At 42.5% G+C, this 17123-nt stretch overlaps 9 protein-coding genes across 9 annotated transcripts; 4 read left to right on the forward strand and 5 right to left on the reverse strand.

Annotated features, from left to right (window-relative positions):
- Positions 1-3: 3 nt before the first annotated feature.
- On the reverse strand, positions 4-2233 carry IL334_002851 (uncharacterized protein; the record flags this gene model as incomplete). Its single annotated transcript, XM_062934589.1, has 8 exons — positions 4-206; positions 296-662; positions 713-1118; positions 1255-1316; positions 1516-1785; positions 1838-2032; positions 2077-2187; positions 2231-2233. 8 exons carry the CDS (start codon positions 2231-2233, stop codon positions 4-6), a joined length of 1617 nt encoding a protein of 538 aa, XP_062790640.1.
- Positions 2234-2677: 444 nt separating this feature from the next.
- IL334_002852 (uncharacterized protein) lies at positions 2678-3382 on the reverse strand (the record flags this gene model as incomplete). Its single annotated transcript, XM_062934590.1, has 3 exons — positions 2678-2758; positions 2922-3121; positions 3181-3382. The coding sequence occupies 3 exons, from the start codon at positions 3380-3382 to the stop codon at positions 2678-2680; spliced, it is 483 nt and encodes a 160-aa protein (XP_062790641.1).
- Positions 3383-3656: 274 nt separating this feature from the next.
- Positions 3657-4481, forward strand: IL334_002853 (uncharacterized protein; the record flags this gene model as incomplete). The annotated part of the gene is made up of 6 exons (XM_062934591.1): positions 3657-3708; positions 3758-3867; positions 3927-3983; positions 4036-4122; positions 4166-4189; positions 4242-4481. The coding sequence occupies 6 exons, from the start codon at positions 3657-3659 to the stop codon at positions 4479-4481; spliced, it is 570 nt and encodes a 189-aa protein (XP_062790642.1).
- Positions 4482-4821: 340 nt separating this feature from the next.
- Positions 4822-6792, reverse strand: IL334_002854 (uncharacterized protein; the record flags this gene model as incomplete). Its single annotated transcript, XM_062934592.1, has 6 exons — positions 4822-5187; positions 5250-5478; positions 5543-5618; positions 5699-5902; positions 5962-6385; positions 6445-6792. The coding sequence occupies 6 exons, from the start codon at positions 6790-6792 to the stop codon at positions 4822-4824; spliced, it is 1647 nt and encodes a 548-aa protein (XP_062790643.1).
- A 476-nt stretch (positions 6793-7268) lies between these two features.
- On the reverse strand, positions 7269-8042 carry IL334_002855 (uncharacterized protein; the record flags this gene model as incomplete). The annotated part of the gene is made up of 5 exons (XM_062934593.1): positions 7269-7479; positions 7539-7580; positions 7645-7719; positions 7824-7888; positions 7956-8042. 5 exons carry the CDS (start codon positions 8040-8042, stop codon positions 7269-7271), a joined length of 480 nt encoding a protein of 159 aa, XP_062790644.1.
- Positions 8043-9291: 1249 nt separating this feature from the next.
- On the forward strand, positions 9292-11096 carry IL334_002856 (uncharacterized protein; the record flags this gene model as incomplete). The annotated part of the gene is made up of 10 exons (XM_062934594.1): positions 9292-9442; positions 9503-9516; positions 9578-9643; positions 9703-9787; positions 9845-9915; positions 10018-10053; positions 10117-10261; positions 10383-10516; positions 10583-10844; positions 10945-11096. 10 exons carry the CDS (start codon positions 9292-9294, stop codon positions 11094-11096), a joined length of 1116 nt encoding a protein of 371 aa, XP_062790645.1.
- Positions 11097-11355: 259 nt separating this feature from the next.
- Positions 11356-11685, forward strand: IL334_002857 (uncharacterized protein; the record flags this gene model as incomplete). The annotated part of the gene is made up of 1 exon (XM_062934595.1): positions 11356-11685. One exon carries the CDS (start codon positions 11356-11358, stop codon positions 11683-11685), a length of 330 nt encoding a protein of 109 aa, XP_062790646.1.
- Positions 11686-12222: 537 nt separating this feature from the next.
- Positions 12223-14822, reverse strand: IL334_002858 (uncharacterized protein; the record flags this gene model as incomplete). The annotated part of the gene is made up of 9 exons (XM_062934596.1): positions 12223-12609; positions 12685-12930; positions 12991-13145; positions 13219-13645; positions 13705-14149; positions 14212-14390; positions 14451-14540; positions 14613-14648; positions 14718-14822. 9 exons carry the CDS (start codon positions 14820-14822, stop codon positions 12223-12225), a joined length of 2070 nt encoding a protein of 689 aa, XP_062790647.1.
- Positions 14823-15088: 266 nt separating this feature from the next.
- On the forward strand, positions 15089-17022 carry IL334_002859 (uncharacterized protein; the record flags this gene model as incomplete). Its single annotated transcript, XM_062934597.1, has 6 exons — positions 15089-15152; positions 15226-15319; positions 15409-15968; positions 16015-16479; positions 16543-16663; positions 16728-17022. 6 exons carry the CDS (start codon positions 15089-15091, stop codon positions 17020-17022), a joined length of 1599 nt encoding a protein of 532 aa, XP_062790648.1.
- Between the last annotated feature and the right edge of the window lie 101 nt (positions 17023-17123).

Here is a 17123-nt window from a genome sequence, read left to right on the forward strand (position 1 = left end):
CATCTATAACAACGGCTCAACGTCAATCTCCATGCTTGAACAAGGTCTTGTCAATTCGAAATTACCCAACACGCTTGGATGAAGGATACCAAGTGAACCAATGACGATATCTCTTTCCCATGTTTTTTTACTGTCAGGTAGAGCTGATTTCAAGCTCGAGGCGAGAGTCGATAATGGACCGGAAGTTGAAGGTGTCGGTTCGGAGGCTTTTGATCGATAATACACATGTGCTGCTCTACCCGGGAGGTAAGTTGGATCTGTAACGTTAGCTTTCACCACGGTGCAAAGCACTCACCATCAGCAGAAGCGATATAGTAACCGTATTTCCCATCACTTTCCTTCTTCTCTATGAATGGCACACCTAGAATCTGCATCACTCTGTCTAATAAACCATGTGCAACTTCGAATCCAGCTTTTCTATCCATGTAAACAGCACAGAGTCTTCTATAATTTCGTGATTGTCTTTCTGCCTTTGGATCTTGTACGGCTACATCTGAAACTTCGAAAATCTTCATTGGCAACGGCAGTGCCTTATTCTCCCTCACAGTCTTCAACATGCCAGGTAATAAAGAAGTTCTGACTACTTGATATTCCAATGATTTCGGATTAGCCAAGTGGATGGCGTAATTCCCTGGATCAGGTCGGTTGAGGTATTTGAAATTCTCATCGTGGGAACACTTGATATCAGCGACGTCTCCAGGAATAAACTCACCAGAATCAAAGGTAACGCTTCTATCCAACCTGCCATAGCACATTCCTTTCTTATGACATCACCCAGTCTGTTAACGGGGAAAGCTTTGGCGACGGTATTTGTAGTAGGCATAGATTGAGGGAGGTTGTTGAATCCATACGCAATAGCAGCATCTTCCATGATATCACATTCATGCAAGATGTCAGGTCTGGTAGCTGGGACTTGAACGTCAAGAGCGTCCGCATCGGTGGTGGAGGGTGAGGCGTTCAATGACATTCTAGTCAAAAGTTTGCAAATCTCTTCTCGGGATAATGTGAGTCCAGTAGCAGCGTTGATATAGGATGACGAGGCGGTCGTCGATCTGGGTGCGAGAGGAGGTGAGAGGTGAGAAGATCCGTCAGGCATGATGATTTTGACGGGCTCGATGCTGTATCTGTCAGCGCCATTGCATATGACGACACTCACGTGAAGGGAATCTCGGTGTATTCAGCGAACATGGTGGAGATCATGTTGATGACGATATCGCTGAAACGGGTCAGCTCAGATGCCACCGATCAACTCACAGCTTGGTCTTGTCAGTGGCAGTGGTGTCAATGAAGATGTTTTTCGTTTTACCGGCGACGATCTTGGAGTCTGTGAGGAGTCAGCCTTGGCCTTGATGAAGGTACTCACGCTGAGAATTGATGATAGGAGGCATAGATAACACTCTGTCTTTACTGTCGTAAATGATGGGGTACGCAGGAGCGTCTCTAATGATATTAAGGTATCTCCCCAAGTGTCTATCGGTCTTATCAAATCAGCTCAAATCTCAAGGAACAACATACCTCGTAAACAGACATCAATTCTTTTGCGGTATATTCTTGATCTTTATTCAAAGGAGCGAATCTGATTTCTTTAGGATCTTTACACATATATCTAAAAGGACCTTGGATAGTATCTAAATCATGTGTACCTATAGCAACGAATTTACGTTGTCTACATAAATTTTGATGAAGTTTATCTTGCAAATCAATGAAAGATTCATATTCTAATTGATTCATAGGTCTGGATAAACGTATAATCGCTGAAGCGAAATAAGGTCGAAGTGGGGAAGTCTACGTATGATCAGCCTGATCCTCCGCGGCGCACACTCACAGATTGCTCGACGTATACTTCTTGTAATTTCTCAGGAACAGATAATGTATATGTTGGAGGTAATTCCTTTTCCAAGAAGATCCGTAAAGATCTAGCTAAACCTTCCAAGCAGAGTAGATCATATCTGTTTGCTGGGATCTCAATCTTCAATTGAGGTGGTGGTGTAGGCAATCCTTTCGCTCGAGCGTCTTCTACGTCTTCCGTCGTCTATGCGGTATCAGCTTGCATACAAGGTATAAGAGAAGACTTACATCCTCATCTAGTTCAATTCCAAAGTCGAAGCACAGTTCATCAAATTCATGAGTACTGTATTCCCTCTCCAATCGACGGTAAAGTTCAGCTTTGTCAACTGTGATGGTGGGCTATACAGATGTCAGTGGATTGGTAGTAAGCCTCTTGACGTACCATTCTGTATCTGTGCTCTCTAGATGATCAGGAGGTTGACTTGGACGAAGTTTGGAACAAGTCGAGTTGATAAAGTTGGAACGAGTCAGGAACTTTTGGGATTTTTGCTGTGAACGGAATCAAAATTTCCCGGGTGGCAGCTATCATGCTTTAGATATCAACTCATTGCACAGATCAAGTATACCATTGAATAAGATAATAGTGAGAATAAGATATGATTGTGAATAAGATTTGAGTGTATTGAGCAAGTATAAACCCAGGATACTGTGCACTAAGGACACTGTGCACCAGGAATAATGTGCATTCAGAATAGAAGCAGCCGAGAGAAAAAAGGAAAATGCATCAACTATATATCCGATGTATCTTTTTTGATCCACGATATATCTTGACTCCTCATCTATCCATGTCACTTGCGTGCACCCATACCGCTACAACACACTAATTCCTCTAAGCCTTGAGGTTGTAACCTACGAGGTTTCGTCGACCGATGATCTCTCCGATAGAGAAGATACCATATGCCTCGACGGCCTATATTTTGAGAATACGCAGATTTTGGGAATACACATATTTTGGGAATACACATATTTTGGGGATGCGCAAAGGACAAGCGATTACATTATGACCAAGAAGAGCAATTGAAAACGACATTGATCAGTACATTTGCATTCACCAAAAAGCGATGAAAACTCACGGCAACACCTAAACTAGCCCATCCACCGGTTTTCAACAGATTTCTCCAATATCCACCGTTAGTTGCTCTTGACCAAATTTGACTGTAAGCTCTTGCCCAAGTAGCTGCGTCAAGAGGAGGTGCGAGTTTCTCAGCTTGCCATACTTGTTTCGCTACTGAAGCTACCACTTTCGAGTTGTATACGAGCGGTTCTCGGTATCCTATTTCCACATGATATCAGTGGCTTTCACAACAAACTGAGTCATGGATGAATACTAACCACCAAGGGCAGATCCGACTCTATCTCCCAGAGGACCAGCGACTTTCTTCACGGTGGCAGCTGTTTGAGTATAAGCTTTTTGAGCACCTTCTACTGCTTTTTGAACGTTTGGGTTGTTCAATGGGGATGAGGTGGAGGAAGATGATGAAGAGTTGAATCGTCGGCCGACAAGTCGGGTGGCTCGGACTACTTGAGGGCGCATCTTTTCGAGACTGTGGGTGAAGGTGGATAAGGTGGACTGACAGTGACGATGAGGATGGTAGATAGATGTTTTCAGTGATCAACTCTTGAACGTCAAGGAATGGTCCGGAGCGAGAGGATGGCGGGATTAACCGGTGTTATCTCTGAATGTGGCACCTGCTATAAGCGTCTCGCTGGAAGTGGTGGAAGTGATGAACCCTGATGTGAGATGTGTTTCTACATCTTTCTCATCCTCATTCACTCACAACTCCTATAATCAAAAGAGCAGGTTAACAATGAACAACCCAGCTATCTCAAACCTGGTCATCTCCCTCGGTGCCATGCAAGGTGAGTCTCGACTATCTTTCCTCAAGTGGCGGCTGACCTCCTTATCTAGTGGCCCGAAAGATCCCTATGGATGATCCTAAAATAATCAACTACCTTCGAATCGGTTATGTAGCCAGTCAAGTCATCTCTTTGGCTATCTACTACTTTATCACTCTCAAGGTGAGCTACAGGATACTCGGCCATCGAGTGACGTTTAGCTGACTGGAGATCATGAATAGATCCGAAGAAAGAACGATTTAACAGTTTTGAAATACGTTAACCCTGCTCCACCCATGGTACCCTTCATTCCTTAGACTCGCTTCGGTTTATAGCTTACGTTTAATCTAGAACCCCGACGCTAAACCCGAGCTCGTCCAAACCACCGTCAAAGATTACGATTTGGCTGAAGTTGGTAAAGCTATCAAGAGTTTATTGGTCGTAAGTCGAGGTGATAATATAATAGCTGACAATTCATCAGTCTCTCGCTTTCATGGCTTTCCTCGTGAGTTACTTCTCCTCTATCTCCACGAACAAACAACTAACGCGCTTCGCAGCACGGATACCTCAAATACACTCAACCATTGTTCATTCAAGGACTCATGGGATTGAAATCTACCCTCGAATCCAACCCCGCTAAACTCCACATATTCGGTAAAAAAGCCGAAGGTGATTTAGCCAGACCTTTCAAAGCCGGAGGTGGTTTACTTGAAAGTTTGACTGGAAAAGCTTCTGGACCTCAGACCGACGCTGCTTCCATCAAAGCAGCTGAAAAAGCAGGCGGAAAATCAGAGTAGAGCGATTGCAAAGTAGGGGTGGAATTTGGCGTCGTCATCGTGAGGGAAGGTAGGATCAGTCAAATGAGGAGTTGAGTCATTACAGAGTGCGGAGTGGAGATACGTAGAAGGGATACGAAGCGTAGATGCAATATAATCGTTATCTTTGATATATGGACGAGCGCAAACCGCCTCTGCCCACAATCCCTGGCACCGTGATTTTATGATCATATCCATGCAATTGTTGAATCAAATAAATAACCAGTCAACTATGAAACTGACCTTTACCATCTTATTAATGCTCTAAAAAATTCCTTTTCTGTTTTTGATACAACTTCTGTTCCATACACCACCCCAGAGACTATTGATGTTGACCTTGATTCATGACATCTCTCAGACCACCACTAAATTTCCTTCCAGACGTACCGAAATAACCTGGCCTTTCAGAAGTGTAAGAACTATTGCTTAATCCTCTAGGTCTTGAAAGAGGTGTATTTGCGCCTGACGCGGATTGCGCAGGGGGGGGTGAAAATGATAATGACTGCGTAGGCGGTGAGAATGGCGAAAAAGGTGAAGACGAATTTAACGATGATTGTGAGAACGTTCTATGTGGTCCAGGATGCTGATGTATATCTGCTGTTGACGGTGTGGGTGACGATATTGATGGTCGAGTTTGTCCTTGAGATGCTTCTTTCAACAAGAATTCTACGAACAAGTTGGAAAATGACTACGTGGTGGTGTTATAATCAGTGCCAATTTGGAGAGATCCTGCATGGAAGGACGACTCACCTCATTCATCGCGGCTTCCTCTTCTGCCGTCCTTTCCTTCTCTTTCCCGCTTTTACGGCCTTTAGTCTCCACAGCCAGATTGGTTCCTCCTTTTCTCTGCAACCCAGCCTTCTCTCGCTCGTTATCGTCCCATGATAAGATAGTCGACAGCAGCGACAGCATCTCGAATCGTTTTGTATCGCCTCGTGAAGCAGCAAGGAATGATAGGAGGATGTTCGTCACCAGGCGACTGAGCATACATGAATTTAGCTGGCGGGAAAGCGCCAAGCTTGTGGAGTGATAAAAGCACTCACCGATCCACATTATTGTCAGATGAATTCTTCCGCAACCTCCTCAACGCTTCGGTGAGATGCTCGTTATTCACGACGGCTAAAGGATAGGTTAGCGGTGATGTTCTTTTTCATCCATCCGCATTCCTTGCAGAAGTACGAGCAAAAAAGACTGCTCACCGTCATGTCTCAATTTGCCAATAAGATTATTCTTCTCCCTCAGTTCTCTTTCCAGCTGACCTACTTTTCCTGCACTGGAAGATACCTCCGATAATTTGGTTTCTGCATTTGCGCAACGTAATTTAAATTCTGATGATGATGTTGCCGCTAGACGTAATTGCGTTTCCAGCTCGGAAGTAGCTTGACGAAGTTCCGAGTCTTTTGCTATGCGATTTAGGTATCAGCGACCACAGAATATAATCCGCGCTATGAATCAAACTTACCAACTTGAAATTCACCTAAGACATCTTGTAAATTATCTGCTCTTTCTCTTTCTTCTTCTAATTGTAAAATTGATTTTTCCAACTGCAATCTTTCGTCTCTTTCCCTCCTTTCAATCAATCTCATCTCTTCCTCTATCAATTCTCTTTTTTCCCTTTCTCTTCCAGCTTCAACCTCCCATTCTTCTCTTTCCAACCTCAACCTCTCCATCTCACCTCTCAATTCCCTCATTTCTCTCGTTAGAGATAACACATCTGAGCTGGAAGAATCAGATTGTGAACGTAATTGATTTAATTGATTTGATAAATTCGTTGATTCTTGTGATGCAGATGATAGTTCATTTTGTAAACCAACTAAAGTTTCTTGCAATGAGTTATTCTCCGTTGTCAACGTGTTGATCGTTTCTTCTTTTCTATCCAGTTCTTCCTGTTGTCGTACCATGAGAAACGATCAGCAAGCCCTTTTCTTCTCGAAATAAAACTCACCGCATCTTCTTTCAGTTTATCACCTAGAGTAGTTCTCATAGCGGTCAATTTACCCAGTAACCCTCTATATTGATTCGACAATTTATCATTTTCACGACGAGTTGATGATAATTCATTTTCCAAATGAGATATCCTCTTCAAGGGATCATCAGAACGATGATCCTCCTCCGCGTCCTCGTCATCACCCTGTTCATGGTTATCGTGAGCATCTTTTGGATGTATCCCGTTTGTATTCAGATCAGGGGAAAGAGGGTTGGAAGAAGTTAGAGGAGGAGAAGATGGTCCGGCTTGAGGCTCGTTCGTATCGTTCGTATTCGAGGTAGCTGCGACCGTACCAGAGTCGGACATGACGGACAATGTTTGCTTCTTTGGTGATGAATGATCTATCGTCGCATTTAGACCTTTCAGTTGAAGCTGCCTATGTGTTCACGGGATGGATGTATGACCGAATCGAGAGGACAGTGCTCCGCCTTTCAATTGTAGTGCGCTGTATTGGATGAAGATGGACTGAAGAGCGACTGATTGTCAAGTCATATAAATCGCGTTCAAGTGGACTGCGCTACACGATGGCCAGCAGTGGAAAATGAAGAGGAAACGACGAAAGGCGGAGATAACCGCGTAATCACGTACAACCAACGGTCAAGTACCCTATCCGGGATAATATCGGTGGCTCCAATGACTATTCACATAGGAAGTGACACTCTTTGTCGATCCTTGTAAGCAGACCGTGATGGGCAAGTAAGCTGATTGACAAGCACTCAGAGGTTGCCGTTGATTTGACCTGATTATGACTTTGTACAACAACAGATTCATACCGGATCTTTCTACAAATGGACTACCAGAACCAGTCCAGTAACCATTAATGATACGAATCCCAACTTGTTCAACGCGTGAATCATCGGTGTAGACCCAGAAGAAGCGTATAAACCTGCTTGACCGGTCGTGGCGGTAGCTGTATAATTCTTGTACGCAGCAGCTTCCATGGAATTCAATGCACCCGTAACAGATGATTGATAACTTGAGTAATCCATGATACTGCAAGTGAAGAAGGATTATCAGCTTCGCGGCTTATTGGAGATGAATAGATAACATACCTCCCTTGAGCAACAGTGTATGTTTGCCTGTAACTTGTTGTCCTACATTCTTCTATTAGTATCGTTCACCGTATTCCTTATTAGGGAATTAGGTAGAAGAGCTTACGGAGAAGAAGTTACAGATGAAGAAGCTTTACTACCTAATTTCGCTTTTCCCGTTGAAGTGGTAAATACCGTTGAGCTACCAAAACAAGTCAGTTCAGTCTATGAAGATCGTGTAGCAAGCCTTGCCCATATGCGATTCGAGGTCTCGAGTCAAGCTAAGGAGGTCGCATCGAAACTCACACAGCTATGGAATAGACATCACCGTACTCGTCGGTGGTAGGGGTAACCACCACGGTCTGTCCAGCCTGCGAATGTGAGCCAGTTCAGCAGAACCCTTGTGAGATAATCATCTTCGAGCAGGAGATGACTTACATCATCTTGGATGGTCGCTTTCTGAGCCAAGCAAATTTGAGCGATCAACACAATGGCGAGCAGGATGAGATGATGTAATCGGGGCATCGGAGTAAGGGAGAATCTGGAAAGATGTGAATTATCGGGATGGATCTTAGTAATAGGATCACAGGAAGTCAAGGGTGCCAGGCCAGCTGCTATATTGACAAGTAAAGGAGTGTTCAGTGTCTTTTGTGATTGATCAGGTCAATAACATGATATCATCCAGCGCTCTTTGACTTTGACTTTTCATATCATGAGACGCGTCGAAAAGCACGGAAAGATAAAACGGTGCCTGAAATCAGCATGAAAATGAGTAGAATTGGGTGACTAACCCGCCGCGTTTTGGTGAATGGTGCACTAGCAAGAACTAGAAAATCATGTCCTGGACGAAATCGTCAGAGCCTTGTCATGTCGTATGCCAATCGGAAGATCTAAAGCAAAACAAAGAGTCGCAATATACCGGACTCTGCTCAGCATGAAAGAGTTCCAACTTCGCTTGTCACAATCAGTACCTATTTTCACTAATTATTGATGGAGGAGCACATGGTTTTTCAACAATTCCTGCAATCACGGACATGGTGTATCAACTACCGGTAGCGTTGGTGATGAAAAGGTACAGTAACGCCTGACGTCCATGCGTCGGGTCGTCGCTTGGAAACCGCACTTCCGGGCTAATCATACCTGGAGTTGGGAGGCACATCCCTAGGAGGTTGACGGTTTTCTAAATTGAGTCCGGTGTCATCCTCAATATGTGACCCAGAGGGAATCAGATGATCGTTTGGGAGTGTGACACAATCCAATCCATCAGAACGATCAATCAATCAAACAAACAATCTACTCCTTACGTTTCAATCTCAAATCGAAGCAACTTTGAGGCTGTCATCAGGCAATGCATCTTGATCCCGAAACGAGATGACACAGGCACTCCCCATCCATCTTCATTGTGAGTACCCCTTTACAAGAACCGCTGTAGATGGTAGCTAGGCAGGCCTTGTGACTCCATATGGATTTCCGGGGGGTTCCTTTGATTAGACTCACTTCAAGTATTCCTTTCTGGACCTCGAGGACGTTTTTAACGGCTGTTTCCGTTCTAGGAACCAAATTGGACATTGTCAAAGCTGAAAACTCGAGGTCTGGATATCATTTGGGTTTATGTATATATACTGATGAAACACTCACTCCTTCTCTTGGATTTACTTATTTTTCATCTCAACTCGAACCCTCTCCTAACCTTCATAGTCACATTCTCTACTCAGTAAACTACCTCTCTCAGCCCTTCCCACTCTCTCAAAACTAACGACACAAACAAATCAACATGATCGCTCTTCAACAATTGATCGCCCTCCTCCCACTTCTCTCACTAACACTCGCCGCTCCTAGTAATTCTACCATCTCCAAGAGGTGTACTAGTGCTATTACAAGCTATGATGGGGTCAGTTCTGCTGTATCGTCAGGATGTGATATTGGTAAGCTATCTTTACTTTTGGTTTCTTTCGATCTTAGCTGACGAGATGGATACTTTACAGATCTCGGCGCAATCGTAAGCTCTTTTATGTCCTTGAGCAGTTCTCTCTCTTGGCTCAAATAGGTATACCGTATAGACTGTCCCAGCTGGTAAAGCGCTTGATTTATCTGGCCTGAAATCCGGTATCAAAGTTTCTGTCTCTGTAAGTGATTCATCCTGTCTTGCAAAAATCGAATCAGCCATTGAGATCCAAAACAACAGGGAAACGTAAAATTCACCGGCGGGAAAGAATGGGAAGGTCCAATGTTCATCATTGATGGCACTGATATCACTTTCGATGGTAAAGGTGTGTATAAACGATTTCACAAGCTTTAGAAATGTCATGCTCATCATCGAGAACTAGGTCACACTTTTGATGGTCAAGGTAAAACTTTCTGGGATGGACTAGGTTCTAACGGTGGAAAGACCAAGCCTGTCAGTAGAAATTTCCTCGGTCATTCCACTCTCTGTATATGGCATATGTGCGGACTGCCTGATGGACTGGTACGACATGAGCTGATATCTAATCATATATAGAAAATGATGAAAATCAAAATGAGCGGTACTTTCTCTGTGAGTCTGAGATACATAACTTTTTTCAGGTTTTCGAATAATGCTGACGAAAAGGTTATACAGAACTTGGTGGTGCTCAACGCTCCTGTTCAGGCTTTCTCCGTTGGGAATAAAAAGGCGCTCACGATCAAAGGGATTACTGTCGATACTCGAGACGGGAATGCACTAGGTGGTGACGGTAAAGCATTGGGTCACAACTCGGACTGCTGTGAGTCGTTATTCCATCATTGGTAAATCATTACCTTGATCTACTCATGATGTATCGGTGGATCTCTAGTGATCCAGGGCGTAGCAGCTGACTTCTCATTTTCAATCACGCTGTTATGTAGTCGACGTATCAGCTACTGACACCACACTCGATGGTAACTTCTGTTATAATCAAGATGACTGTCTAGCTATAAATTCAGGATCGGGTATAACATTTTCAAACAACTTCTGTTCAGGTGGTCATGGTATCAGTATCGTTAGTGCCTATTCAGCCGTTGAATATACTACATGATCGGGTTGATGATTGCTTGTTCGTTTTTAGGGATCTATTCAATCAGACAAAGTGGTCTCTGGCATAACCATCACTGGCAATACAGTTGAGAATTCAGATAATGGAATTCGAATTAAAACGGTATATGAGGCTACAGGAGGTTCAGTCTCTGATGTAACTTATTCAAATAATAAAGTAACTGGTATTCCCAAATATGGCGTGGTCATTCAACAAGATTATGAGAATGGTTCACCGACTGGAACTCCTACCAATGGAATTGAAATTAAGAATATCAATTTTAAATCAGGTAATAGTGAGTGATAATTACTCTGAAGCTTCGACCGTTTTTATATCAGTCCCCTCCATGTTGTCGGGTACTTCACGCTGATCCTGACATCCCCTTGCCATTGCAGCCGTCCAAGTCACTGATGAAGGGAAAGAAGTATACGTACTGTGTGGAAGTGGATCTTGTATCGGGAAATGGGATTGGTCAGGTCTTTCAGTTTCAGGCGGTTCAAGAGGTAGTATCACAGGAAATCCACCCATCACAGGATTTTCTCTTTAATTGAATTCTGATCTATGACTGAGTTGATGATAAAGCTGGCCTTTGTCATCGTTCACTTTATACCATTCCATGTGGATATATATCTGTTCATACTCTATGCAATACATACTATGCCATTCTGCCACTTTGACTTTGACGTCACGCCATCAATACCTCCACTCGCTCGACAATGAACCTCTAAATCACAAGTGTTCATTCGTGTAAACATCCATTCTTTTAAATATAGCTATCACAGACCTGACATCGAATAACGCTCACCATGCCCACAGACATATCAGAATCAGATCGAAAAGCCTTTTTATCCAAAATGCATTACCTCCTCTCACGTACATCATCAGGATCTACCATATGTCCCTCTCAAATACCGAGATCGTTACACGATACCGACCCTTCCCGTTATCCCAATTGGAGAGACCTGATGGATCCTGTCAGACAGATCGTATGGGAACAAGTAAATAAAGGGAATGTTCAAGTGACGCAAAAAGGTGAAATCAGATCGTTCGATCAGAGGAATGATATCAAAGGTCCTATAAGAGTCAAGAAAGGTGAACATTGGAATGAGAGTTTGATTCAATCCGAGGATGAATGATAAATTTCGTCATTTCAGAAGAGGCACGATTAGGATTCATTTTGAATTGGACAACTTGATGATTGGATACTCGAACGTTAACAACAGGTAATCTCATAAAGGTCGTGAACTACACAAAGCAAAATTCAAGGTGTTTCCATCAAAACCACACGGGTCGATGATATCCGATAGACATCAAGAGAAAGGTGTCGATCGATATAGAGATCACGCATAATCGTGAGTGAGTCGGTTTATCTCATCAGGCTACTGATATCTCAAACTAAAAATACCACTCTAGCTATACATGGCATATGATCCACGTCACATCGCCCATGACCTGATCATTACTCGTCATTCAAGCACATACAACCGAACGAAGCAAACACAATGAAATGTCTCATCCTTCACAAAAGGTACAATATGATGAAAATCACAAAATCGTGCGAACAACATTTGATTGTGTCCGAACTACATAGCTTCTCACTTCACGCTCTACGATTGATAAAGAATCTCAACATCCATTCTTATCTTTCAAGCATGAACAGAACTCCACACCCATCACCAATCACTATTCGTGTTCATCATTCCCGAAGATAAGAAATCGAACGCATCACCCTGAGCTCCAAATTCACCAAACATGAAAGACCAATCTGAGAACAAATCATTTGGTAATTGTACCTGTTGATCTACCAGCGCATTGGCATCATCTAATCCTACCACCGACTCAGGTTGAAGTTGTATTCCGTTGGTTCCATTCACGATTTCAGGAGGATGAAGCGTATTAGCAGAGATGGCTGGATCAAGTGACGGGAGCTGTTGGACTGTAGGTTCAAGAATAGTTGAGATGATCGAGTCGGACTTGAGAGGTATCGCTGGAGCTAAAGGTGGATATATATTCATTGTGGAAGCCGGTGGAACATTGCTTTGATCAGATAAAGTGGCGGACTTCGGATGAGAATTTTACTAGTCAGCATACTCAGGAATGGAATAATGCAACGAAATGGCGCCCTCTTAACTCACCCCTAGAGCGAAATTCCACCCCGAAGCTTCTGAAGCACTCATCATATACCGATCAATCCTTTCTATATGGTCCCTAAGCTTTTCAGCTATGCAAAGTATGCTAGCTGATTTAATCGAGGTTTCGAGGGAGGATAACAAATTCGACATTCGACTTAGTACCGTTCGGACATGAAGATAAGTAGCGGGTGATAATGGTGATTGTATGATCGATGCTAACAAATGACCAACTCCGGCTGTATGATGAAGCTTTCATCCCCTCTATCAGCCACCGAGAATATAGCAAAAAGGGTCAACTCATTTACTTACCATCGGACAACTACATGCTTGGATGAAAGCTTTAGGTAAAACAGCTAATGAATCTACTAATTCACCTGCGATAGCACATCTTTGCTCGACGGACCAATCTGCCATACCTGCCATCACCATCTTGACAGTTTGAAGCGTTATCAGAATATTTGCGGCTACCACATTCGGAAAGACTCAGTTTCTGTGCACGAATGTGGATTCATAGTAAAGAGAAACGAAGAGACTCACCTTGAAAACCATATCTATCCTTACACTCATCACCAGTCATCTCTTTTGTTATTTTATATCTTTCAGGTAAGATATTATATAACCTTTCTACAGTTTGTAAAACTTCTTCTGGACCAGGATCAGAACTTCTACCTTCTCTTCGAATTGAAAATAACATTGCGATTTGATTATCACCATCATACGATTGATGTCTTTGTCTCATTTGACATACGGCATGTTCCAATATCCTATATAAACTAGTGACGAAATTCCATCCACTCCAAAATGTATGTGATGGATCATTTGATATGACCACTTTATCTTCGGTGATATAATCGTCATTCCTAACTTCCGCAGGATAAAGTACAGTTGATTGTGCTTCTCTATGTCTGATTATGCCGCCAAAAGTAGTCGCTATATAAACATCATTCTGATATCCAGACCAGAACTATTCCCCATCACCGTCAGATGACTAACGATAAAAGGCGATCTCATCAATAAACTCACTAATCTCCTTCTTTCTTGAATTTCAATTTGATTTAAATTCATCGACCATCTAGATTCGTTTTGAAACCCATCTAAAGAAGATAAAGTACAGTAATCACCCATATGTACACTCGCTCTTTGTATATCACCGTATTGCAAACAGCATGTCGATAATATGTATTTTGACCTTTTATAATCGAATTCACCAGCTTTGGTTAAATCTAATGGGAAACTTGATACAGCAGATTGATAAAATATCTCCGATTCTATATGTTTTTCATTTTCTTTCGACGAATTGTTTTTGGATGGAGTGGAAGGATTTATCGGTATGGGCGGCGCACCATCTCTTAACCTTGCAGAAGATAATGCACATACTGACATTGTCACACAATGGAATGAACGTGATCGCTCATACAATCGTCCTTTGATAGCGGATGTGAATGTTGGCCAATGAAAAAATGGTTGTCTATTTTTGTTCCTTCCAGATCAGTCCTTCTGAACAGGAAACATCAATAAAGGTAGACTCACAATGGATATACAATACGATAATACGCATCTATCAGTAATTGAATTTGTTCATGACTTGCTATTTCATGATATGTCCAATTCTCATCTTTGACTAGAGGTGATATAGGTACAGATTCACTTCTGGAAGATGAAGCTCTTTGATTTTCACGATGACCATTACTGTGTGATTTGGTAGCGGGCTATCATCGACATGTGACATTCAATCAGGTTAACAGCCAGACGAGCTTTGGATCACTCACCCCTCGACGTTTGATGGGTCTTTCATATGTACACTCTGACCCAAATGCAGAACATGGTCCACATACATCGGGTGTCGGTCCGGCTGAACACTGCAAGACAGTTCTTTCCATGTAAGTACCAAGTACACAAGAGCGACCACTATGAGGTAGAGGCCCACTCACTTTCGTACCTCCTTTGTGACACCTATCACAAGCTCTCTAGTGTGTTTGTGATCAGCAATATGTTTTTTTTTTATAGCAATAACGAGGGTTGACCGGAGTACTCACCGTTATCCTCCTCTTTTTAGATGGCAATGGAGGTGTTGTAGATTCCCTCATTGAACTTGCAGAGCTGAATTTACGCTTATCTTCATTGGTGTCGTAACCTCCCATCTTGACTTGCTGTTTGATCATGAAGAATATCTTTCTCATTATCGTTTCTCTTGTTGTCGGCTGCATGATATCTAAAGCTTCTCACAAAAGGGGGTATTTTAACAGTTCAACAGGTGACTGAAAACCACGTGGGAAGATGTTATCAAGCGGCAAAAAAAAGTTACAAAACGCTTGAAAATGTGAATGTGGTCAAGAATCATTTGCACATATATCCAGTAACTCATAAATCAAGATCAAACTCATAACGCGAATCAGAGAAAGCCAACATGTCCTGCGGAGAGATACCAGACGGTTTAGCGAATGCTGAAGAAGCAGAAGCTGTCATGCCTCGTAAGTGAATACTCGACGTGAGATCATTCAGTCCAAAATGACGATTTGACATTTTTCGTCCAAAATTATAAAGGGCGAAGACAGATTCGAAGAATCGATAAATCATTATGTCAAAGATGTAAAACAGCTAAATCAATGTATCTGATACGAAATGTGACATATTGCAAGTGAGTAGAGCCGATCAGTCGCCTGTCTTCTTCATCGTATATATGTATACGGGATATGATCTGATTATCATTCCATGTGCCCGTTTTAGAGCATGTTTTCAACATAACGTATTTACAAGATTTATGAAAACGTTACATCCACCTCTGAAACCATCCACCACATCCGATGGTGGTACCAATGCCAAATCCAAACAAACTCAAGGAGGGTTAAGACCACCTAAACAGATCGGATCCAGTTTGATTGGATTATCAGGTGGTTCAAGTTCTTTAACCATGTTAGATCTATTAATATCAAAACAATACATAGGTGACGATAACGACAGGATAATAGATAAAACAAAAGGTGAAAAAGAACCTATTTGGAATAAAGGGTTTGTCATTTATGTTGAATTTGACCATATTCTCAATAACCAATTGCATGGATCTACCACCCCTGGGAATCAAGACGAGTCACTATTGACTTCGAGATTGGAAGAAATTGAAAATTGGGTAAAAGAGCAAAATCACAACTTGACTTTTATTGGATTGAATGCGGAAGATGTGTTTGATCCGAATTTGAAGAAACGTATTAAAGCTCTTGTAGGTATTCAAGAAGGAAACGAGGATACCCAATCGGCCGAAGGAATTTCTGTCGACCTGAAGAATCCTGGTGAGTCCTCCATTCTTTGATAACCAAGCTAAACGTGACAATACAGATCTACCTCTATTCCCAATCCCTTCTTCATCCACATCCACGACAACTCCACTTGACCAACTTCGATCTTTACTTGCATCTTTACCGGCACCTTCTCGACCTTCTCTCCTCTCCAGTATCCTCACCTCTCTCATAACCATCACATCTCAGACAATCCCCAATATATCACATATATTACTAGGTGAAACATCAACTAGACAAGCACAACGTTTGATTTCCGGCACTGCATCAGGTAAAGGTTATACATTACCATTAGAACTTGCGGTATCGTACAAAGCTGAAAATGCAATAACGATTTTGAAACCGATGAAAGAGATAACTACGAAAGAAACTGCTATCTATTCATATCTAAAAGGCTGGAATGGATTCATAAGAAATGAAAGGAAATGGGATAACGCAGGTCCAAAGAGTAAAAAAGATTCAAGGGGGAAAGGTGATATCAAAAGTTTAGAAAGTCTGACTGAGCGTGAGTCTTCTCTGACCATTAGTAACTCAAGAATGGGTCGCTGATCACTGCAATCGACAACAGTGTTCATCGCTACATTAGCCGTAACTCACCCTTCAACAGTTTCAACTATAAATAGAACAGGTGACAAGTTGATGTTCACAGGTGAAAAAGGTCAAGAAGTTTCATGTCCAGTGTGTCAACTGTAAGTGATTGGCCATACAGTCGTCGTAACGAATGTACAAGCTGATCCATTCTCGCGACAACAGGCCAGTCGACCCTCACGCGTTGCAATGGAAATCGCGTACAGCGTTAACATCTCTTCCCACCAAAACCATCGCGGACATATCATCACCTGATGACGAGAAGAATGAGAAATTGGCAACACTACTTTGTTATGCTTGTTTAACTACTTTTACACCCCCGACAGTGGTTGCAAAGGCGTTAAGAAGCGATACAGAACCGGTGCAGCTACCTTACTGGATCGGAGAGAACGTAAGGCGGAAAGTGGCAAGAGTGGAGATGAAAGAGGATATAAAGGATTTTTTGATCGGAGAGGAATAGGAGCAGTTATTACGTTGAGGATGTTCGCCAGGTACAATCGCATTTGCACTTACATCATGCAAGTCATTTGAGACTCCTATATAAGCAATCAATCGATACCG

This window comes from Kwoniella shivajii, chromosome 3 (genome assembly GCF_035658355.1).
Source record: "Kwoniella shivajii chromosome 3, complete sequence".
NCBI classification, from domain to species: Eukaryota; Fungi; Basidiomycota; class Tremellomycetes; order Tremellales; family Cryptococcaceae; genus Kwoniella; species Kwoniella shivajii.